The sequence below is a fragment of the Prionailurus viverrinus genome, chromosome D4 (genome assembly GCF_022837055.1).
Source record: "Prionailurus viverrinus isolate Anna chromosome D4, UM_Priviv_1.0, whole genome shotgun sequence".
NCBI classification, from domain to species: domain Eukaryota; kingdom Metazoa; phylum Chordata; class Mammalia; order Carnivora; family Felidae; genus Prionailurus; species Prionailurus viverrinus.
The window spans coordinates 37,819,996-37,844,338 of record NC_062573.1 but is presented as its reverse complement, the minus strand read 5'-3'; the positions used below and the strand labels follow the sequence as shown (position 1 = coordinate 37,844,338).

Sequence of the window (24,343 nt, the reverse complement as noted above, 5' to 3'; positions counted from 1 at the left end):
AGAATTGTGAAAACAATATTCTAAGGGAATTCTTGATGATTATAAAGAGGAGTATGGCAAAATGAAAATTAAAAGAGTACATCAGAGCCCTACCTTAAAACTTAGACAAAAATAAATTTCAAATGAATCAAAGATTTCAACATTGAAAAAATCCATAAAGTACTAAAAGAAAATATGAAGAATACTTTTTATAATTTCAGAATAGAGAAGGCCTTTTCTAAATATAAAATAAAATGCAGAAAATATAATAGAATAACAAAATTAGACTATATAAACATGAAATATTTATGCATGCAAAAAAAGGTAAAAGCCTTAAAAGTATTTTTAAAAAAAGCAACAAGCAAAAAGTAATTGCAACCCATATCACTAACAATATATTAAAAAGACCAGTCTTCCAACTACATACAAAGGATAAAAAAATGAGAGTTCACAGAAAACTCCAACAGCTCTATGTGTCGAAAGATGGTTATTCATTCATAATAAAAGAATACAAATTAAAATTCCAATGAGATGCTATCTTTTTTTAATTTTTATTTTTGAGAGAGCATGAGTGTGGGAGAGGCAGAGAGAGAGAGGGACAGAGAATCCCAAGTAGGCTCTGTACTCACAGTGGCAAGCCCAAAATGGGGCTCAAACTCAAGAACTGCGAGATCATGACCTGAGCCAAAGTCAGATGTTCAACCAACTTAGCCACCCAGGTGCCCAGAGATACTATTTTTTTAATCTATCAAATGAACAAAGATCAAAATTAAAGAGTAGGAACACATACACTCCACACGTAGAGGTACAAATCAGTTAAAACTCTGTAAGTCAATTATGGCAAAATCTTTAAAGATTTCCAATGTGCAAACATCTGACTCAATAATTAACTTCTAGATATTTATGCTACACATAAACACAGAGGAACAACATTACTTATATACGGAAATATTTATAACATTTGTAGTAACAAAAGAGTAAACAACTTAAACGTCCACCAATAGACCGTTAAATTTTTGCTACGTACAACAATGGAATAGTATACAGGTATATACAGGAAGCCTTACATGTACTAGGTAGAACAAAACCCAAGGAAAGACATTCTATTATATGGAAAAAATTAAGTGGGAAAGGTATGGAATCGTTTGCACAATATGCTGCCATTTTGTGTGAAAAGAAAAAATACATACACACATATATTTGTAAACTATGGAATATTTCTGGGAGGATACACAAGAAGCTGGCTTACTGTTCCTGCAGGAAAAGGAAGGGAGGAAATGGATAAAAGGAAAAAGATTTATTTTCACTATATATTCTAAAAACTTTTGTACTATGTACATGCATTCAAATAAATAAGCTCTTAAATAAGAGACACTAGATACATGGTTATGTGGGAAAATGTCCTTATTTTCTGGAAATTCACACAAATATTCAAAATTACTATAATTCGCTTTATAATACTTCAAGAAAAAAGATGAAGCAAAATGGAAAATTGAAAATTGCTATAATCACTAAATCTAGCCAATAGGTATATGGGAGTGTCATTACACTATTATTCTCTGTACTTTTCTATACCCTTGAAACTTTTCATAATAAAAGTAAACAAAAACAAAAACAAACCTAATACAGTGTAATTCCTTTTTTCTAACTCAGACAAGTAATGTCATTTGCCTGGAAAAAAAATCTTATTAATACAGGGAAGCACCTTTAAGTTATATATAATTGAAGCATTTTAGGTTAACATGAAACAGAACTGTTACCTTCCTTCACCAATCTTTGCATCTAAGGCCACAGCCTTACCTTTATTGTGAATTCACAGAACAGAGGTCAGTTTCATCCTAGTCACATAAACTACTTCTACTTTTGGCCTATTTAAGGTGCAAAAATCTGAGTGCAAAAAAAAATTAGCCTTTATATTTATTCAATGTTCCCCAAACTTTTAATTGTTATCCCATAGCTAACTGGTAACTTTTTAATAACTCCACTCTGAGTTTTTCAAAGCAATCAACTTATCAACTATTCTTTTCATATTGGTATTTCCTCTGTTTATATGTTTAACTAAATTATGCAACTACTGTAACTGAACTGGAAACAAACATGAATGACTCTTGGTAAGCAAACACTTCAAATGGAGTATTTGAAGTTCACACGTGTATTAGACAAGTTCACACATGTATTAGAGATATTAGGAGACAGTCATCAACAACCAGATTAGCACACTGTGAACATCAGTGAATTTATTTTTCAAATGAGCTAGAAAGGGCAATTAATACAAAGAGAATCAGTTAAGTGATTAAGAAAAACTTAACTTTAAAATAGTGATAAGGAAATAGCAGAAAAAAGAAAAATACCTGCTAACATCTAACCACGTCCTTGAGCAGCAAGATGAGGCAGTAAACTGACAGACAATAAAAATGACAACAGATACAATTTAAAAACTGGGTTTCTGGAGGTGCCTGGGTGGCTCAGTAGGTTGGGGGACTGACTTCAGCTCAGGTCATGATCCATGGTTGGGAGTTTGAGCTCTGAGTTGGGCTCTGTGCTGACAGCTCAGAGCTTAGAGCCTGCTAGGTTTCTGTGTCTCCCTCTCTCTCTGCCCCTTCCACTCATGCTTTGTCTCTCCTTCAAAAATAAACATTAAAAAAAAACTTTTTTTTGATTAGGTTTCTGTAACACAAAGAATACTCATTGTCTTGTGTGGAGAGAAGTTACAAAACCACAAACAATGCTTCCCAAGTCCCTCACAGTTCTTTATGGGGAAATAAAGTTGCAATTCAACTGAAGATCCCATCTGAGACCTGTGAGAAGTTCACTTCCTCCCATTCTAAAGAATGTTCTAGAGATTCTGGAGAGGTGCCAATCTGCTTAACATTTAAAAATAACTGGGTCAACAGCAATTGCACTAGTAGGGATTTATCCAAAAGACACAGGAGTGCTGATTTGAAGGGGCACATATACCCCAATGTTGCACCAGCAACAATAGCCAAATTATGGAAAGAGCCCAAATGTCCATCAACTGATGAATGGATTAAGAAGATGTGGTGTATGGGGCGCCTGGGTGGCTCAGTCGGTTAAGCGGCCGACTTCGGCTCAGGTCATGATCTCGCGGTCCGTGAGTTCGAGTCCCGCGTCAGGCTCTGGGTTGACAGCTCAGAGCCTAGAGCCTGTTTCAGATTCTGTGTCTCCCTCTCTCTGACCCTCCCCCGTTCATGCTCTGTCTCTCTCTGTCTCAAAAATAAATAAACGTTAAAAAAAATTAAAAAAAAAAAAAAAGAAGATGTGGTGTATATATACAATGGAATCCTACTTGGCAATGAAAAAGAACGTAATCATGCCATTTGTACATTGTGGACGGAAGTCAAGGGTGTTATCCTAAGGAAACTAAGTCAGTCACAGAAAGATATCACACTTCACTTATATGTGGAATTTGAGAAACTTAACAGATGATCAGAGGGGAAGGAAAGGAAAAATAAGACAGAAACAGAGAGGGAGGCAAACCATAAGAGATTCTTAAATACAGAGAACTTAGTGTTAGGGGCCGGGAAGGGTAATGGGTGATGATGGCATTAAGGAGGGCACTTGTTGTGGTGAGCACTGGGTGTTGTATGAAAGTGATGAATCATTTGATTCTACTCCTGAAGTCAAGACTACACTATATGTTATCTAACTTGAAAAAAAAAAAAAAAAAACTATAAAATCACACACACACAAAAAGGTAACTGGGTCAAGATCTGCTTCAGTTATCAAATTGGAAGAAATTGGGAGGAGGGGTTTTAAAATAATATGGAAGGGGACAAATGGGTTAGGTATGCGAAGGTTCATTGTACAATAAAATTTTCCAAAACAGAGCTAAGCACACAAATAAGTAATTGGTACAAAGCATAAATGGGTCATGTGAGTCAGGTGAATCACAGGTCATTTTCTGAAGAGCATCATTCCCAAAAGGCTCTAGTCTTGGGTCTACCTGAGACCTATTTTTTTTATTCACTGATTAAAATGCTTACTTATGGGCGCCTGGATGGCTCAGTCAGTTAGGCGTCTGACTTAGGCTCAGGTCATGATCTTGCAGTTTGTGAGTTCGAGCCCCGCATCGGGCTCTGTGCTGACAGCTCAGAGCCTGGAGCCTGCTTCGGATTCTGTGTCTCCCTCTCTCTCTGCCCCTCCCCTGCTCATGCTCTGTCTCTCTCTGTCTCAAAATAAATAAAAACATTTAAAAAAATTTTTTTAAAAATGCTTACTTATGTATTATTTTGCCCATTAATCCAATGCTCCAGAGCACTGTAAATTTTGCTCAAATACTTTTCCTTTTTTTTTTTTAAATATTTATTTTGAGACAAAGAAAAAGTGGATGAGGGGTAGAGAGAATCCCAAGCAGGCTCCACTGTTGGGCACAGAAACCAATGCAGGACTCAATCCCATGATGTCAAGATCACAACCTAAGCCAGTATCAAGAGTGGGACGCTTAACTGACTGAACCACCCAGGTGACCTCAAATACTTTACTTTTCTGAAGTTTAGTAACAGTAGTTTGTGGAAGATTCTTTTATTCCCAACAAGTTCAGTTTTATTGACATTTACTGAAAACTTAGCATTTGGCTGAATACTATTGCCTGTTTGATGAGCTGAACCTACTGGATAGCTCTAATTCATCAAAAAGGACATGGATGTTTTTCCCTTATTAAAAACTAAAGGTGGTAAGCAATGAGGGAAACAAAGGCAAGAGAAATATAGTCTTAGTTAAATTTCCTGGGGGCCTGGGTGGCTCAGTCAGCTGAGTGTCCGACTTCAGCTCAGGTCATGATTTCACGATTCGTGGGTTCGAGCCCCGCGTCGGGCTCTGTGCTGACAACTCAGAGCCTGGAGCCTGTTTCAGATTCTGTGTCTCCCTCTCTCTCTGCCCCTTCCCTGCCCACACCCTGTCTGTCTGTCTCTCTCTCAAAAGTAAATAAACATTAAAAAAAAATGTATTAAAAAAAATTTCCTTACAGCCTGCAGCCCACTGATAGACACCTGAAACATGAAGGACATGACCTTCCTCAAGGACCTCATGGCTATCTTGTGTCTTCATGTTTACCTTTTATTAAAGACTAAAGGTAACCTTATCTTAACAGCAGTCAACCCCTCAAGGTCCTGAAAGCCTTACTTCCAAACTTCTTAGAAACTTACTTTATCTCTATCCCCCTTCTCTTCACAAACTTTAAAGTATATAATCAGTCACTCTTCACAATCCCAAAACAGCTCTTTCTGCTCCTGGGTCCTGTCCTCATGCTATAATCAAACCACCATTTTGCAGCAAAAACGTCTCAAGAATTCTTTCTTAGCCATTTGCTCATGAGCCCTGCTTCAAATATCCTCAGTAGTAGCTGTGTTAGGATAGCTCAGTAGGAAAACTAAAGCAGATGTTAATCTCTAACTGACATACAGCATCAAAGTTCTATCACACATCACTGCTAAGGTTCAGCAACAGAAGAGTGGTCACACAGCACAGTTCTAGCTGCTGCTCTCAACAAGACAACTGACCAAGCCAGAGGAATAGCTCAATATTTTCAAGAATAAATATATTAATGCAAAGTAGTCACTTAACTCACCTACATCTAAGCACTACACTCTTCTTGCATTCTATCTTCACTAAAGTGCCTAACCCTCAAGTGACCATTAACAGCAGTAAACAGGAAGCTACTCCTATTTTGAAGGGTAGAATAGCTTAAAGCTATTTAAGAGATATAATTATTACAATGTACTAAAATCTAGTATACTGTGCATAGTAACCAGTACATTGTAACTAGTAGATGACACCAACTTGATCTTCTTTTTTTTTTTTTTTTTTTAATTTACATCCAAGTTAGTTAGCATATAGTACAACAATGATTTCAGGGGCAGATTCCTTAAAGCCCCTAACCCATTTAGCCCAGCCCCCTCCCACAAGCCCTCCAATAACCCTCTGTTGGTTCTCCATATGTAAGAGTCTCTTATGTTTTGTCCCCCTCCCTGTTTTTATATTATTTTTGCTTCCCTTCCCTTATGTTCATCTGTTCTGTGTCTTTAAGTCCTTGTATGAGTGAAGTCCTATGAGATTTGTCTTTCTCTGGCTAATTTTGCTTAACATAATACCCTCTAGTTCCATCCACGTAGTTGCAAGATTTAAAGATTTCACTCTTTTTGATTGCTGAGTAATACTCCATTGTGTGTGTGTATATATGTATACATATATACACATATGGATACCTATGTATGTATGTGTATATGTACACACACACACACACACACACACACACACACCACATCTTATCCATTCATCCATCGATGGACACTTGGGCTCTTTCCATACTTTGGCTATTGTTGATAGTGCTGCCATAAACATTGGGGTGCATGTGCCCCTTTGAAACAGCATCTCTGTATCCCTTGGATAAACACCTAGTAGTGCAATTGCTGGATCGTAGGGTAGTTCTATTTTTAATTTTTTGAGGAAGCTCCATATTGTTTTTCAGAGTGGCTGCACCAGTTTGCATTCCCACCAGCCAACTTGATCTTTTCAACCACTTATATTTAATACCCACGTATTCCATTTTTTTAAGTTTATTTTTAAGGGGGAAGGGGCCAAGAGAGAGGGAGAGAGAGAATCCCAAACAGGCTCCACGCTGTCAGGGCAGAGTCCAACGTGGGGGCTCAAACCCACAAAGTGTAACACCATGACCTGAGCTGAAATCAAGAGTCACACACTTAACTGACTGAGCCACCCAGGACACCCCCCCCCACCACCATGTATTCCATTTTAAACAAAAATATTCACATTTGAGATGCACAAAACAGATGTAATAAAAAAAAAAAGGAGATTTAAAATAATTCCTACCAATAATTATTCATTTTATAAAAACAATTTCATGTTAATTTTATTTACTGTTTTAAATATTCTAGTGAACATAAAATGGTCCAATTTTTATGTTACCTAAAATCTCTAAAGCCTATTTAGAAATATCTTGTTTTTTTTTTTTAAGTTAATCATCCAAAATGGGAATCCAGTAATAGCTAATTTAGAGTATGCCCATTCTCTAAGAAAGTAGCAGTGACCAGGAACAATATTTCCTAACACTCATATAGGAACTACTTTGTGGTATACATTATCTTGAGAACCTGGATTTTTTCATTTCTTTATCTTCTAGAACTGTGATATTATCTCAACAATATTTATTATCTGTAGGAAAACACAGTTTCATTTCCACCACATCCTCCCTCAATATCACTCACTAAAAACACATTAACCTAAGACTCATGAAGTTATTTATGAGAACAATTCTAAAATACTGCTAAGATCTCCCTAAAGTGTTTGTATTTTTATTCTTTATATATAAAACTTCAATCCTGATTATTTTATTGCACTATTGAAGATTTAAATATCATTACAAACATATTCTTTAGAGCATAATCATCTTATATTATAGGCTGAGCTAATACCTGTCCTCATTTTTAGTGCTATTTTAGCTATAAAGCTTTTTCTAGCACATTCCAAATGGAGACAGCACTCTAATGCCAGGCCTCTATATTACTTTATTTACTTAAAATTATTGTTATTGTTAAGCAACTGTCATAATCCGTAACATTTACAAATCTTGTCATAATACCAACAGTTCTAAAACACTGCAAAACTAGAGATGCTGAGGTTTTTGGACTATCTGTTAATATAAACTTGTTCATTTGCTTACCTAAGGTGAACTAAAGTGAAAACCCCATGCCTCACCCTTTTGAAAATGAAGATATTTAGAAACTACGGAAGTTTTATCTTTACAGTTCCTAAATCCCATTTCTATAAAAATTGCTACAAGTTAACACTCATTAGTTTCAAATTTCAAAGTAACACACTGTCAAAAATTTCTTACAACTACTGCTTCCGCCTTCTTGTTATTTCTGGTAGTTAAAAAAAGATTAATTTACATAGGGCATATTAAATACCATATACATACACGTACCCATACATATACACCTTATATTGAAAATTGTAACTTTATAGCTTTTAAGACAATCCTAAGAAGCTTCCAATAAAAACTGTAATAAAAGCACATAGGTCGCCCATTAAAATAAAGTATCAAATTTTCATATATTTTAGTAACATAGATTACTTTAGCTGGACCAATTTGAAATTATTTTTATTCATTAAAATTGGGATGAAAAAAGGTATATGTTGCAGTTGATAAGACACTGACAAACTGACATAATTGGTTCCAACGTCAACCTTTTGGCTCTCCTGTATTTCTCCTTCAATCAGAGTTTCATTTTATAGATATTTTTGTACATTAAGTATTCAGGCAAATGAAGTACTGTGTAGCACAATGAAATACATACATACCAGACAAAAAGGCAATAGCTACACTCAGGTCCAAATAATTTTCTGCGCTCCTAGGAAAAGTTGTTGATCTGATTTTTCAAAAAATACAGATTTTTGGTGGGATATCACTTGGTTTTTAAATGTTAGAAACGATTTGAAATTTTTACATGTTTAAATCAAACAAAACCTCTCTATGGCTCCAGGCAAACCACCTATAATTCTGGCTTCTATCTACATTTAAAAAAAAAATTTTTTTTAATGTTTATTTATTTTTGAGACAGAGAGAGACAGAGCATGAACAGAGGAGGATCAGAGAGGGAGACAGAATCTGAAACAGACTCCAGGCTCTGAGCTGTCAGCACAGAGCCCGACGCAGGGCTTGAACTCACGGACCGCGAGATCATGATCTGAGCTGAAGTCGGCCGCTTAACCAACGGACTGCAAGATCATGACCTGAGCCGAAGTTGGCCACTTAACCGACTGAGCCACCTAGGCACCCCTATCTACATTTTAATCAGATACCTTGCATTAGTTTTCTATTGCCACTGTAACAAATTACCACCCATTTAGTGGCTTAGGACAACATGAGCTTATTCTGTTACTCTTCCGGAATTCAGAAATCCCAAAGGAGTCTTAGCACAGGAGAATCAAGGTGTAGTTAGTGATGCTTCCTTCTGGAGGTTCCAAGGAACAATCTATTTCTTTGTCTTTTCCAGTTTCTAAGAAGTCGTCCTACACGCCTTAGGTTGTGACTCCTTTCCAAGCACATCACTGAAACCTCTGCTTATGTCATCCCATCTCTTTTGGAAGCCTTTGATCTTTTTACTACCCTCTTAGAAGGATTCTTGTGGGGCACCCGGGTGACTCAGTCTGTTAAGCATCTGACTTCGGCTCTGGTCATGATCTCACAGTTTGTGAGTTGGAGCCCCGAATCGGGCTCTGAGGGGCTCTGTGCTGACAGCTCGGAAGCTGGAGCCTGCTTCCAATTGTGTCTCCCTCTCTCTCTACCCCTCCCCCACTCATGCTGTCTCTGTCTCAAAAATAAATAAAAACATAAAAAAAAAAAAAAAAGAATTCTTGTGATCACACTTGTCCCAACTGGTTAATCCAAGATAATCTTATCTCAAGATTCCTAATTTAATCATATCAGCAAAATTCCTTTCTGCATGTAAATTAACATATTCCTTATGTTCTGGAGATTAGAACATAGACATCTCTGGAGAGAAGTCACTATTCTGTCTACCATATTTGTGTTCTGGGAGTGTTTTGGTAAATTCTTGAGATGTTTCTACATAGATGCTTTTTGTGTCATGGTCTGAAGATTTCTGTCCCCTCCAAAGTTCATATACTGAAATCCTCATCCTCGACATTGAGGGTATTAGTAGGTGAAACCTTTTGGAGGTGGTTAGGTCATGAGACTGGAGATCTCCTGAATGGGATTATCTGTCTCTCTCTCTTTTTTTTTTAATAGTAATCTTCATGGTCAAACTCATGTCTCCAGATCAAGAGCTGCATGCTCTACCAACCAAGCCAGCCAGACACAGATTATATCGCTTATAAAACATTTTCCACATATCTCACAGCCCTTTGCACCATGTGAGAATACAAGAAATCTGCAATCTGGCTAGATGAGCCCTCTCCCAATCATACTGGCACCCTGATCTCAGACTTCTAGCCTACAGAACTAAAAAATAAATTTCTGTTTATAAACTATCCAGTCTGTGGTATTGTTATAGCACCCCAACAGATTAACACATTAAGTCCTGTGCAAATAGGGAGTTTTACTTTTTCTTTCTAATCTATGCGACTTTTATTTCTTTTCATTGCTTCACTGAACATGTTGGGACTTCCAGTACATTGCTGAAAACGAGTAATGAGTAGGTATTTTTGTTTGATCCAATCTTAGAAAGAAACCGAGCAGATTTTCACAATTAAGTATGCCATTTTATCTGTATGCATTTATTTTTAAGTTTATTTCATTGTGGGTTTTTTTTTTCCTAACTTCTTGAATTGATACTTAGTTCACTTATTTTAATTTGGGGATTAGTTATCTATATTTAAGGCAAAATTTTCCTCCAAGTACTACTTTAGCTGTATCCCATAGAGCTGGTTAGTTTTTTATTTATTGTTAGTTTTTAGACAGTTTGTAACTGCTCTTTAACCTAAAAGCTGTTGAGTTTTAAAATATGTAGGCAGTGAGTTTCCACATCCTTTTTGTTCATTTTAGTTTATTGCTCTAAAGTCAGGACAATAGTTCTTTGAGAATTTTATTGAGCTTTTATGACCAAACTTATTAACAACTTTTCTGGATAGTCCACAGAAGATATGTTCTGTTTTCAGAATACAGAATATGGTCTATATCAATTAATTTATTTAGGTGTTCAATATCCTGATTTATTTTTTAACCAAGTGATTTATCATTAGATAGATGAGAGAGATAAAATCAAGTTCCTATTACTCCTGCACTTCTGGTTTCACATCACGATTCCTGTAGTTTTTGCCTTGTAACAGCTACATACAGGAAATGCACATATATGTGGCATATGTAAGGCATATATTCCTGTTAGATCATCTTTATGGATTTCACATTATTATAAACTGCCCTTAACTGTCTTGCATAAATCTTTTTGTCCTGAAACCAGCTTTCACTACTATTAGGATTGTTGTATCTTTCAAGTATTTCTTCCAGATCTTCTGTTTGGTTACCGACTTTATTTATGCCATAATTTAACACCCAAACTTAAAAAAAAAAATTCTCACGCAGATGCACTTTTTTTTTTAATGTATCTAAATTTTGGTATCTTTACCCAAATGGATCTGGGGTTTTAGTCTAATATAAGAACTTCACGCACCACCATCATAGACTACACAATTAAGAATGTTATGCTATTTTTTTTAGATGATTTTTGTCTTTTAGTAAAATGTTAGGATATTCTTCATAAATTTCCTATAAAATGTATTTGGAAAGCACATCCTAGTTTTTGTAATTTGTATGAAGAGAATTTTTTTTTTTTTTTTAGTTCCCTGTGACAGCACAAGAATGCCTGATAGCCGGTAAAACATTAGTTCTGGGTGTTTGTGAGGATGCTTCCTGAAGAGATTAGCATTTGAACTGGTGAACTGAATAAAGCAGATAGTCCTGAGCTGTCATCATCCAATCCTTTCAGGGCTAGAATAAAAAAGGCAGAAGGGCAAATTAGCTCCGTCTGCTGGAGTTCAGACATTCATCTGCCCTGGAACATGGGCACTACTGGTTTCTGGGCTTCTGGAGTCCTTTGGACTAAGACTGTATTTTGCCACCAGTTTTTCTTGTTCTCCATCTTACAGAGAGCAGATCAGCCGATCATGGGACTTCTTGGCATCCATAAGCACATGAACCAATTCCTATCATAAATCTCTTTTATATAACTATACATACCCTATACACACACACACATGCACACACACACACATCTGTCTGTCTGGAAAAGCTTAATGCATTCTTTTTATAGATACGTCTGCTATAAGAGGGAACAGTTGTTGATTTTCTTATGCTTATATATAGTCCATCTTATCAAATTCTAGTCTTAAGAACCTAGAATCTCTCAGCTATTCTAGATTTATAATCTTATAAACTGAAAAGAGAAATACAGTTATTTCTTCTTCCAAAGTTTATCATATCAAAATTAATTACTCTCCACCACCCATCTTTCTTTTGGTCTAACTGCATTTGCCAGAAATGTTTAATGTTTAGAAATGCTAGAAAATGTTTAAAATTAATGGCCTTAACAGGCTTCCTGTCTAGTTCCTCATTTTAATTCACTAAGTGGGTAGTTAAATTTGGTCAAATGCCTTCATCATATCTGAATCGTTTTCTACGGTACCTTTTTTACCTATAGCTTACATTGGAAATGACTGCTGAATATTATCAAAGGCCTTTTTAGTATCTACTTATCAGACCATATAATTTTTCTTCTTTAATTTGCTGATATGCATTATGCTAATAGACTTTCTAATTAAATTTCCTATAAATTTATTACTGGAATAAATTCTACACGGTCAGTGGTGTAACTACTTACTTGACACAATGCTGGATTCTATATGCTAATATGTAGTTACAATCTTTACATCTATATTCACAAGTGAGAAGGCTTATAATCCCCCACACACTTTTTCGTCACTACTTATGAGATTTGGGGTACTAAAGCTATGCAGAAATCCTAAAGTAAATTGAAGACCTTTACACCTTTTCCTACGGCCTGAAATAATTTAAATAACACAGGTGTAACGTGTTTGAAAATAACAACAGAAGGCATTATTGAATATTTTATTAGCTGTAAACACTTTACATGTTTTGACTTATTAAGTAATAATTCAGCTGTGAATTCACCTTGTCTTGGAGTTTTTTCAACAGTAGATCCCTATTCACTTTCTAATTTCTTCTTTGTTAATCTCCAAATTTTCTACTTTGCAGAAAGTCTACTTGGTTTATTTGTATTCTGATAGAAAATCATCCATTTGCTAGTTTCAACTTTGTTTATACAATGCTGTATATGAATTCACACCTATCTATAATTATGATATTATCTCCTTCTTTCTTCCTAATCTCAATTATAACTGTTCTCCACTGATGTCCTTCCAAGGAGTCAATCTATGTTCTGGTCTTTACAAAGACCAAGTTTATAACTTACTCATCCTTTTGTTTGCTTACTATTTCTTTAGTTTTAATGTTTACATTTGTTTGTTTCATTTTTCCAACTTTCTTTTGGCTTAACTTGTTATTTTTAAAGTTATTTTATGTTTATTTATTTTGAGAGAGAGAGAAAACTCACGCACAAGAGTACAGGAGGGGGAGGGAGAGAGGGAGGGAGAGAATCCTGAGCAGGCTCCACACTTGAGATCACAACCTGAGCCTAAATCAAGAGCCAGAGGCTCAACCAAGTGGGGCATCCAGGTGCCCCTACTTTGTTATTTCTTAAATTCCTTTAAGATGGGCACTAAGTTCCCAGGCCAGTCATTAAGCTTTTATTTCTCACATCTAAACCCTCCCTTTAAACTCAGCTTTGTTATGCTAACAGTCAAATGAAACACATGAATTCTAACTGGATCCTGGATCAGAATCAGTTCATTAATTAAAATAAATAAATACACTATAAAATATTTTTTTAGTAACAGGGCAAATTTTATGTGGGCAATATATTAGAGGACATTATTTGAATTACTGCTTATTTTTTTTAAAGTGATATTGTATTGTGGCTATGGAGTAGACTGTCCTTATTTTTAGGAAACGCATACCGAATTAAGCATGACATGCTATGACATCTGCAATTTATTTTTAAATGATTTATGGGTGGGGACCCTGAGTGGCTGAGTCAGTTGAGCAAAGGACTCTTGATTTTGGCTCAGGTCTAATCCCAAGGTCGTAGGATCCAGCCCTGCACCAGTCTCCATGCTAAGCATGGGGCCTGCTTAAGATTCTCTCTTTCTGCCCCTCTCCCCTGCTTGCTCTCTCACTCTCTCTCTAAAATAAAAATTAATGGGTAGGAGGATGGGCTACATGGGTGATGGGCATTAAGGAGGGCACTTGTTGGGATGAACACTGGGTATTATATGTAAGTGATGAATCACTAAATTCTCCTGAAATCATTACTACACAATATGTTAACTAACTTGGATTTAAATAATAATAAAAAAAAATTAATAAAATAAAATTTAACTAAATTAAAAAAAACAGATTTATGGGCTTAATTATGTTTCCCTCTACTAAAAAATTCATAGGTTGAAGCCTCAACCCCAGTGTCTCAGAATATGACTACTTTGGGGGCACTTGGGGGGCTTAGTCAGTTAAGCATCTAGCTTTGGTTTTGGCTCAGGCCATGATCTCATTTTGTGAGTTCAAGTCCCACTCTGGGCTTTGCGCTGACAGTGCAGAAGCTGTTTGGGATTCTCTCTCTTCCTCTCTCTGTCCCTCCCCACCTGTTGTCTCTCTCTCAAAAATAAATAAACTTAAAAATTAAAAAAAAAAAAAAAGAATAGGACTATTTTGGAGATAGGACCTTAAAAGAGGTAATTAAGTGGAACACCTGGGTGGCTCAGTTGGTTAAGTGTCCAACTTCGGTTCAGGTCATGATCTTGCAGTGCATGAGTTCGAGCCCCATATCCGGCTCTGTGCTGACAGCTCAGAGCCTAAAGGCTGCTTCAGATTCTGTGCCTCCTTCTCTCTGTGCCCCTCCATTAGCGTGCTCTCTCTCTTCCTCTCTTCTCTCTCAAATATAAATATCAAAAATTAAAAAAAAAAATAAAGAGGTAATTAAGTTAAAATGAGGCCATTACGGTGTACCCTAATCCAATCTTACTGGTGTCCTTATAAAGAAGAGATCAGGACATGGGGAGAGACACCTGTCCACGGGAGGACACAGGGGACACACAGAGAGAAGTGCAAACAAGTCAAGAAGCAGCAACAAAGTGGCCATCTGCAAACCAAGAAGAGAGGCCTCAGAGGAAACCAACCCTGCCAGTACCTTGATCTTGAACTTCCCGCCTCCAGAACTATAAGAAAATGAACTTTTCTTTAAGTCAACCAGTGTATGATATTTTGCTATGGCAGTCCTAACAAACTAATGCAATGGCTCTGAGAGAAAAAAAAAAAACATGATAAAGAGAGAGAAAGCAAAAATAACAAAATGTTAATGTTGCTGATTTCACTATATGATTCTTTCAACTTTTATGTAAGTTTGAAATTTTCCAAAATAAAAAGGCTTATATTAGCATCCCCAAAACTCTGGGTGTTTTTTATCATCACAATAGTCAAATTTTATGTACCTATATAAAATGAACCACCTTACTATCTCATCTGTGAAATGTGACAATTATCACCTGATATTAACAGGTACTAGAAGTAGTCAGTGAGTTAAAGTGTTCTAAACTACTAACACAATACCTGGTAGAGAAAGTACTTAATAAATAGTGGGTATCACTAGTAGTTAATTCAAATTCCAAATGACAGAAGTGATTCAGCTGCAGGCTGGCATCACTGTTTTACATCTATGACTAGTAGTTTAAGAAAATCATCTTAATCCTGAAAGCAATTAACTGTATGTTCATATATACCAAAATCAATTATTATAAGTAAACAAATCTACACTGTTGAATCATTTTATATAAATACAATACAGAAAAACAATCACATTCTTGAGGTAAGAAATCACTGAAGGAACAACAAAGAAATTTTGAAACGGAAATGAAAGTTTTTAACTTACTGACTGACTAAATCAGATCCCATCTTAGGGCCATCATCTGCCTCCTCTTCCATATCAGAGTCCATACCATTGTCACCTTATAAATAAAATAAACTGTTGAACGCATACTTATAAAATGTCAGAACAATTTAATCATTACACAAAGTGTCATCCAGAAAAATGATGCAAATTAAAGAACTTTGTAACTGATGAGAGGATGTTTTTAATTGCTTACATTTAAAATGAGTTTTTTCGATGCTTTATTAGGTATTTCTAATTGCCTTCCCTTTATCTATTTTATAGATATATGTGTGTGTGTGTGTGTGTATACTTACAGACTATACCCAGATGTATACATCTATTAGCAAAGTTACAAACTCCATTAAACCATTTTAAATTTTTTATTTTTTTTTTTCAGGTTTTATTTTCAAGTAATTTCTATACCCAACGTGGGGCTCAAGCTCACAACGCTGAGTCATATGCTCTACCAACTGAGCCAGCCACATCACCCCATTAAACCATTTCACATTTAAAAAAGATGTTATCTCTGGGAATCCAGTGTCTCCATTTTTCTGCTTCTTCTCTTGTAATATTAATGCTAAAATCCTTGTATAGTTCCAAAAGAAAAAAAAAAGCTTGAAAATCTAAAATTCTACAGCTAATAATGTCACAGAGTCATACTTCAGGCAGACAGATAAATGTAGGTAATCTCCAAGAAATTCTTCCCACTCTGCATCCAGGTCTTATTAGAGCAAAAGCAGTATACAACAGGCAATTAAAAGCCGTAAGAACATAAAGCAGAAAATAAAAAATTATTTCAAGAAATGCTATCTCAATAATTAATAATTTTTTTACAGTGTTTTGGGTAAAATCTTTCATTTCATTTTATTATTGTGTACAAACTTATGCTCTTACCTACACAGTTGATTTCAGAAAATGATAACAAAAAGTCTATTCTTGAAATGCTATTCTGATATGTAAACTATATTTCAAAGTACAAATAGAAGTAAAATTACTCAATGATTATCCAATGATTATCATTACTTTAATGAAATTAAAGTAATATCCAAGTTAAAAAAAGAATAACCTAGGATTTATGCTAAATATAATATTAACTAATAAGTTACCAGAGTGTAGAAATATGTTCTTACCCTCAAGAATCTTCAAGATTCTTTTTTCAGATAGGAGCTCTAACTGTTCCTGGCACAGCTTTTTAATTTCTTCTATTGAACAGTTCTAAAGAAAATGTTATTAAAAGAAATACACTTATGTAATATAGCACCAATGTAAACTGGAAAACAGCAATTACAAAGAAAAAAGTCTGGTTAACAAAATCTTACATTAAAACAAATTAAAAGCCAGATAAATCTTTTCATTGAGATGAAATCTGAAAAACGGGCCAATTAATATGTAAACGTTACAACTTACAGACACTTGATGAAAATAAACTCAAGTTTGTTAGGAAAGAACAAACTAAGGAGTAAGTCAGGTACCCAGATGTTTTTAATAGCAGCCTATTTGTTAGGTAATTCCTCTAATGATTTAAACACTCAAATGTTGGTTCTAAACATCTTTGATCCTAAGCCCTATTTCCACAACTGTAAAATTAGAATATCATGAATATATGAAAATATTTCTGAACTTAATGAAATATAAGCTTTTGCCAACCAATATTGTGCACTGTTACATAGCAGAATTATTATTTCCTAAAGCACCAGAAAGAATCATTATATGTCTAATTTAGTTACTAAAATTGCCTTCATTTAATAGAATTATTTCCAAAAGGTCAATACATTCCTTACCTAAATTTTTATTTATTTATTTTTCATTTTTGTGAGAGAGAAAGAGAGAGGGCGTGTGCGCGGAGTAAGGGCAGAAAGAGTGGGAGAGGATTCAAAAACTGTTCTGTGCCAGCAGCCTGATATGGGGCTTGAACTCAGGAACCTCTCAGGAACTGGGAGATCATGACCTGAACCGAAGTCGGATGCTCACTGACTGAGCCACCCAGGTGCCCCTCTTGGCAAACTTTTCAATATACAAAGCCATTTATAGTTCTCCAAAATCCCTTTTTTAAATCTTTTTGAAGTAGCCTGTTTTAGTTGAAAACATCCAATTATATAATTTACATTAAGTAAAATGACAGCTACAAAAAAGGTATATATTTCTATATTGGGTATAATCCAATAATATATGTAATGAAATACCTTTAACACATCAGGAAGCATCTTCTGTAACTTCTTCTCGCCTATGATACAGAAACACTGCTGAAGCATTTCTTTTTTGTCTGATATGTAGAAACTAACTGGTTTTAGTGACACAGTCAGGTCCAGTCCACCTTCTTCAAGGTCACTGTGCTCTGCCAAGAATAATTCTTTTTCCAAAGTTGGCAGAAGGTATCTGGTATCCTAAAATTAAAAGAGACAATGAACCATTAAATAAAGGAGAATGTATATGATGTCATACATTTATATTTAATAACTACTTCATTAAACATTTCCAAATTCTTTGCTTGCATAGATTATTTACCTAAAGCCATTAACAAGGACTTTTAATTGTTAAATATTCCTTGATATTACTCTCCAAACTACACTTAACTTGATAAGGTGATATTAAGCAAAGAAATACCACCTTAGGACATATAAAAGGAAATATACTCAACATCAAAAAAAGAAAAAGAAAATATACTCACTATTGAGTGACCTCCTATAATTTTAGACTTCTGAAGAATTAGGATATTACTCTCGCAGGCCACTCAACTCAAAATTTTATGTATGCATTGTTATTCTTAAATTCATAAAACAGAATGGCACAGCAGCAAAAATGTTAAAGATCACAAATATTATAAAGTATTACTGCTTATCAGGAGCTATGCTCATTTTAAAAATGTTATGTAATTTAATCATATTCAAAGCAGCCAAGTAATTTAAAACATTTCTGTCAATTTTACCTCTTATCTCCCAAATCTATCAGTTTCTCCAAATCTACTGCCATAATCCTGGTCCAAGGTACCATCATCTTTTGCCTAGATTACCTTAGCAGCTACTAAACTGGGTGCCTTACATCTAATCTGTCTCTCCAATCTGTTTTGTATACTGTTACTAGAATAGATTCTATAAAATGTACATATACTCATCCTCCTTATTTATAACCTTCCAGTGAATTCACACTGATCTTTGGATAACAAAGCCTATCTGGGCCTTCAAATAAAACCTGTTCTCCCTTCACCTCACATAGGCAGGGCTTTTGAACGGTCTTTCCTCCCGCTCCCCCCTCCCCCCTCCTATACTCTTAAAAGTAACAAATTCAGATATCAATTCAAAAGGCATTTCTTCAAGAAAATTCTCCCTGACTATATAGTTCAGGTATGTTTATCATTATTTTCTTTTTTTTTTAATTTTTTTTAATGTTTATTTTTGAGACAGAGGGAGACAGAGCACAAGTTGGGGGGAGGGGCAGAGAGAAAGGGAGACAAAGAATCCGAAGCAGGCTTCAGGCTCTGAGATGTCAGCACAGAGACCGATGAGGGGCTCGAACCCACAAACTGTGAGATCATGACCTGGGCCGAAGTTGGACGCTTGGTCACCTTTGTGTGCCACCCAGGCGCCCCTGTTTATTATATTTTCTAATAGAATTGTTTTAAAAGTCGTTTAAAAACATGCCAATTTTAAAGACTATTATGATAATTAGACTGAAAAAGTAAAGAACGTTAGCTTGTTTTAATGGCTCACAAAATAATTCAAGTGTTAGTGAGGATGTAGAGAAACTGGAGCTCTCACACACTGCTAGTAGGAATAGAAAGTGGTACAGCTGCTTGGAAAAACAGTCTGGCAGCTCCTCAAAAAGTTACCTTATGACCCAGCAATTCCATTCCTAGATATACATCCAAGAGAAATGTAACCACATGCCTGCACAAAAACTGGTACACAAATGTTCATAGCAGCTTTATTCGTAATAGCCAAAAGGTGGAAACAATCCAAATGTCCATCAAGTGAAAAATGGAAAAACGAATTGTGGAACAGCCATTCACTGAATATCATTCCATTCACATAAAATGTCCAAAACAGGAACATCTATAGATCTATAGAGATAGGAAATAATGACTGCCCAGGGATGGAATGTGGTAGCGGTGAGTATTAGGGATGAGAGCTGAAAGGTTCACATTGGGTTTCTTTTGGGGGTGATGAAAGTATTTTAAAACTGACCACAGTGATGGTTGTACAACTCCATGAATACGCTCAAAACCAGTGAACTGTATACTTGAAAGAGGTGAATTATATGGTATATGAATTATATCTCTATAAAGCTGTTACCAACAATAATAATAGGGAATGCAATGTACAACAGATATAATGGCATTCAGAATTCTGAGGTCTTCTCTACATGCCTAATATACACTGAACTCTTTTTTCCTTCATAAATTAAAACTAGGGTTTAGTTCTGCATGCGAATGTTTACAATATGTAGCTTATTGGCCTCTCATCATGATAAAGAGTATAAAAGATATGGAAACAATTAAGATAAGAATGATGATATCCAAAATTAAATCTACAAGGTGTGGAAAAACTGAATAGATCTATAACTATCAAATAATTGGAGGGGAAAAAAAAGTAAAAACAAATAAATAAATAAAACCTGCCCCTAAAACACTCACCAGACCCACACAGCTGTAGGGTCCAATAGTCCAGTTCTGATACATCTTCAAGAAAAAGATATAAACTGGGGCACCTGGGTGGCTTAGTCGGTTGAGCATCTAACTGCAGCTCAGGTCATAATCTCACAGTTCGTGAGATTGAGCCCCACATCAGACTCAGTGCTATTAGTGCGGAGCCTACTTTGTATCTTGTATCCCCACCCTCTCTCTGTCCATTCCTGGCTTGCGCTCTCTCCCTCTCTCAAAAATAAATAAACAGAAAGAGAGAAAGAAAGAAAGGAAGGAAGGAAGGAAGGAAGGAAGGAAGGAAGGAAGAAAAGGGAGAGAGAGAGAGAAAGAGAGAGAGAGAGAGAGACAGAGAAACTATTCTGGAACACATCCCCAAAATGCAAGCTTCCCAAATCAATCCATGAGGCTAGTAAAATCTTGATACCCAAACCAGACAGGATATCTACACAAATAAAACCATAGGCTGACTTAACTTAGAAACATAAAACACAAAAGAAAGAATATCAAATTCCAGCTGAGTACAATAACCAAGCCAAATAGGATCTATTCCAAGACTACAAGACAGTTTAACGTGAATTAATTTACCAACTTACCAAAAATTACATTTTCAGATTAAAGGAGGAAAGCTATGTGATTATCTAAACAGAATGCCATAAAAGCATCTAATAACACTTTACCAACCTTCAGTGAACTAGGAATTGGAGAAAATCTCCTTAACTTGATGATAAGTATCTTTCACAACCTTTGGCAAATATACTTATGGGTGAACATTAGAAATGTTCCAGAAAAAAAGAAATGTTCCCACTAAAAAAAACAAATGGGAAAAAAAATGCCTACTGTCATTGCTTCTGCTAAACACTACACTAAAAGTCTTAGATAATGAAAAAGTACAAAAAACAAGATATATTAGTGCTGAAAAAGAATAGACAAAACTCCCTGTTAACACAAATTTTTCTAAGTCATTTGAAACTAATAATAATGTGGCTAAATACGAGAAAATGCATAAAAATAAATGGGTTTCTGTGTTTCCACAACTCCCAATTAAAAGATGTAATGTTTAGGGGCACCTAGTGGTTCATTTGATTAAGTGTCTGACTCAGGCTCAGGTCATGATCTCACAGTTCACGGGTTCCAGCCCTGCATCAGGCTCTACGCTGACGATGCAAAGTCTGCTTGGGATTCCCTCTCTCTCCGTCTCTCTGCTCCTTCCACGCTCTCTCTCAAAACAATAAACTTAAAAAATAAATAAGGATGTAATGTTTAAAAATATTAAAATAAAGAATAGTTTTAGGACAGGTTGGGAAGGGAATATGGAAAGATCTTCCTCTTTTTTTTAATGTTTATGTATTTTTGAGAGAAAGAGAGAAAGAGTGCAAGTGGGGGAAGGACAGAGAGAAAGGGTGGGGGGGGGGGGTGGACAGTGGCTCTGAAGCGAGTTCTGTGCTGACAGCAAGAGAGCCCAACACGGGGCTCAAACTCAGAAACCATGAGCTCAGGACCTGAGCCAAAGTCAGAAGGATATTTAACTGACTGAGCCACTCAAGCGCCCCTGGAAAGATCTTCCTAAACACACAAATTCAGAAGGCAAAGGAAAGTATTAGCCTTGACCACAAAGAAATAAAAAACTTCAGTTACACCATAGACAAAGTTGTAGTAACTTTTGCAGTATACTTTACACAGAAGATTAGAACCAAGAGTTTATGTAGAAAGATTCAGAACTTATCAGTAAAGAGCTGAAAATAACTGGGACACCTGGGTGGCTGAGTCGGTTGAGGGGCCCACTTCAGCTCAGGTCATGATCTCACACTTAATGGGTTCTAGCCCCGTGGGGGGTTCTGTGCCCATGGCTCAGAGCCTGGAGCCTACTTCAAACTCTGTGTCTCCCTCTTTCTGCCTACCCACTGCGATCTCTCTCAAAAATGAATTAAAAAAAAAAAAAAGCTGAAAATAACCAAAAAGAAAAATGGCCCAAGGATATGTATATGCAATTTACATAATAAGGAATCCAATGGTAAATAAAATATTAATATGTTCAATCTCACTATTAATCAAGAGTATATAAAACATGAAACATCAATTTCACCCATTAAGCTGACAAATTTTTCAAAAATGGATATAATGAATATTTGCAGAAATGGGTACTCTTTTGTAATAGACTATAAATCAGTAAAGCCTTTTTTGTAAAGCATTTAGTGGTACCTGCCAAAACTTTTTATTGTTTTTGTTTTTAAGTTTATTTATTTTGAGACAGAAAGCCAGTGGGTGGGGTAGGGACAGAGAGAGTCCCCAGCAGGTTCCAGGCTGTAAGTGCAGACCCCAACACAGGGTTGGAACCCACAAACAGATCATGACCTGAAAGGAAATCAAGAGTCCAAGGTTTAATGACTGAGCCAACCAGGCGCCCCTCTACCAAATCTTTTTAAATGCATAAAATCTGACCCAGCAATTTGACTTCTTGATTTCTGTGTTGTATGAAGTTTAGGTATTCAGGCTTTTGTCTTATAACCATTTTTTTAAATTTATTTTTGAGAGAGAGAGACAGAGCACAAGTGGGGGAGGGGCAGAGAGAGAGGGAGACACAATCCAAAGCAGGCTCCAGCCTCTGAGCTGTCAGCACAGAGCCCGATGTGGGGCTGGAACTCACAAACGGCGAGATCGTGACCTGAGCTGAAGTCAGACGCTTAACCGACTGAGCTACCCAGGCGTCCCTGAGCAATTTTTTTTAAACGGCGGTATCTTGATAGATAGCTAACGTATAAAGAACATGGCTTTTATAATCAGATTTTGTATTCAAATTTAAGTGTTATTAATAAACTATGACTGTGGGTAAAGTTCATAAACCTCTTCGAGCCTCAATTTTCTCATCCTATATTGTGAAGTTAATCATTATCTATTAAAAGGTGAAGATGAAGAGAGAAGTAAAGCGTGACTCTCATGGGCATTGAAGGCTAGCCCTCGACCCATACTTTTCAGACAGATTGCCACAGGAGTGGAAGGGGCCAAACGCAAAGAGCTAGACAATCGGCAAATCAGAAACTTTAAGTTTAAAGACTTGGGAGTATGAGGTTCACCGGTACTTAGGAAAATGAACCTCAAGACCGGGTGGAAGCTCGCGGTCGCAGCGCTAACTGAGCTACAACCAGACCTCCATCCGCCGTCACATCCAGCCTTCCGTCCGCCTTCCTGGGAGAATGCAGCCGCTCAGACAGCAGCGAGAAGGACGCGCACGCACCTGCTGCAGGGACCCCGAGACGCTAGAAGATGAGTCAGTGCTCCGCCGCTTCCGGCGCTCGCTGCGCTCCACGCTGCTCCCGCCCCAGCAGCTGCCGCCGCTCCCACCGCCGGTGACACTTCCACTGAAGCTGGTGTTCCCACAGCAGGTGACGCTCCCGCAGCCGCTGGTACTCCCGCAGCCGCTGGTGCTTCCACTGCCGCTACTGGCGAGGGCGGGCACCAGGTCCGGTGCCACGAGCGACGCGGCCGCCTCCTGACCACTTCGTTTACGCCGCTTCTCCCGGGAAGACTTCTTCCCCGTCATGATCCTCCTGCTGCAACCATCCAGGGAAAGCCCGCCGTCTCTGAAGCTACCTAAAGCGCGCTCCGGCGGCTGCGGCGGCGGCGGCGGCGGCAGCGGACTGCCAGCGCGGGCGTCGCAGCTTGTGCGTCACTTCCGGCCTCGTCGCAGAGGCCGGGAGGCGTTTCTGGAAGGCGTGCCGGGACCCACCGAGCTTCCAGGGCGAGCCGTGAAGGTTGGCTTGAGTTTGTTGAAGGACTCGCAGGTTGTCGGGTCACGTTCGGGTTTCCTTGCCTCTGCAAAGGACGGAACGTGGAGCTTTACAAGAGCTCTTTGCCTTATTGAGACCGTCTTTCAAATGTTGTCGTATACAAATACACAGTAAGGTAAAGGTGTAGTTTTTGTTCTCGTTTTTCATTTGTCTTCCAATTTTTATTTATGACACTAAAACGTTAGAAGAATAGAGAACTTAGGGAAAATCTCATCATCATTATTATCATCAGCGGGGAATCTTTTTTTGAAGTGTATTTTAGGGAATTGTACCTAGGGTCTTGTGCCTCCTTGTTTTGCCCCATTAACAGTAATTGTTAGGCATGTTTCCTTTTCACTTCTAAAACTATTTGGGGCTAGTACTTCGCCGTATTCTTTCTCAAT

General features: G+C 36.9%; 1 protein-coding gene across 2 annotated transcripts in view; it reads right to left on the bottom strand.

Annotated features, from left to right (window-relative positions):
* Positions 1-23,894, bottom strand: part of CAAP1 (caspase activity and apoptosis inhibitor 1) — a 52,605-nt gene extending 28,711 nt beyond the window's left edge. The window contains exons 1-4 of one of the 2 annotated variants that reach the window (XM_047829669.1): positions 23,408-23,894; positions 17,720-17,920; positions 16,667-16,751; positions 15,537-15,612 (exon numbers count right to left, since the gene is read on the bottom strand). In XM_047829669.1, the coding sequence (XP_047685625.1) occupies positions 15,537-15,612; positions 16,667-16,751; positions 17,720-17,920; positions 23,408-23,713 (668 nt within the window). In that variant the 5' untranslated portion in view covers positions 23,714-23,894. Of the gene's footprint in view, positions 1-15,536; positions 15,613-16,666; positions 16,752-17,719; positions 17,921-23,320; positions 23,370-23,407 lie in introns of those variants that run through there. The other variant, XM_047829670.1, reaches the window with a different exon arrangement.
* Positions 23,895-24,343: the final 449 nt, after the last annotated feature.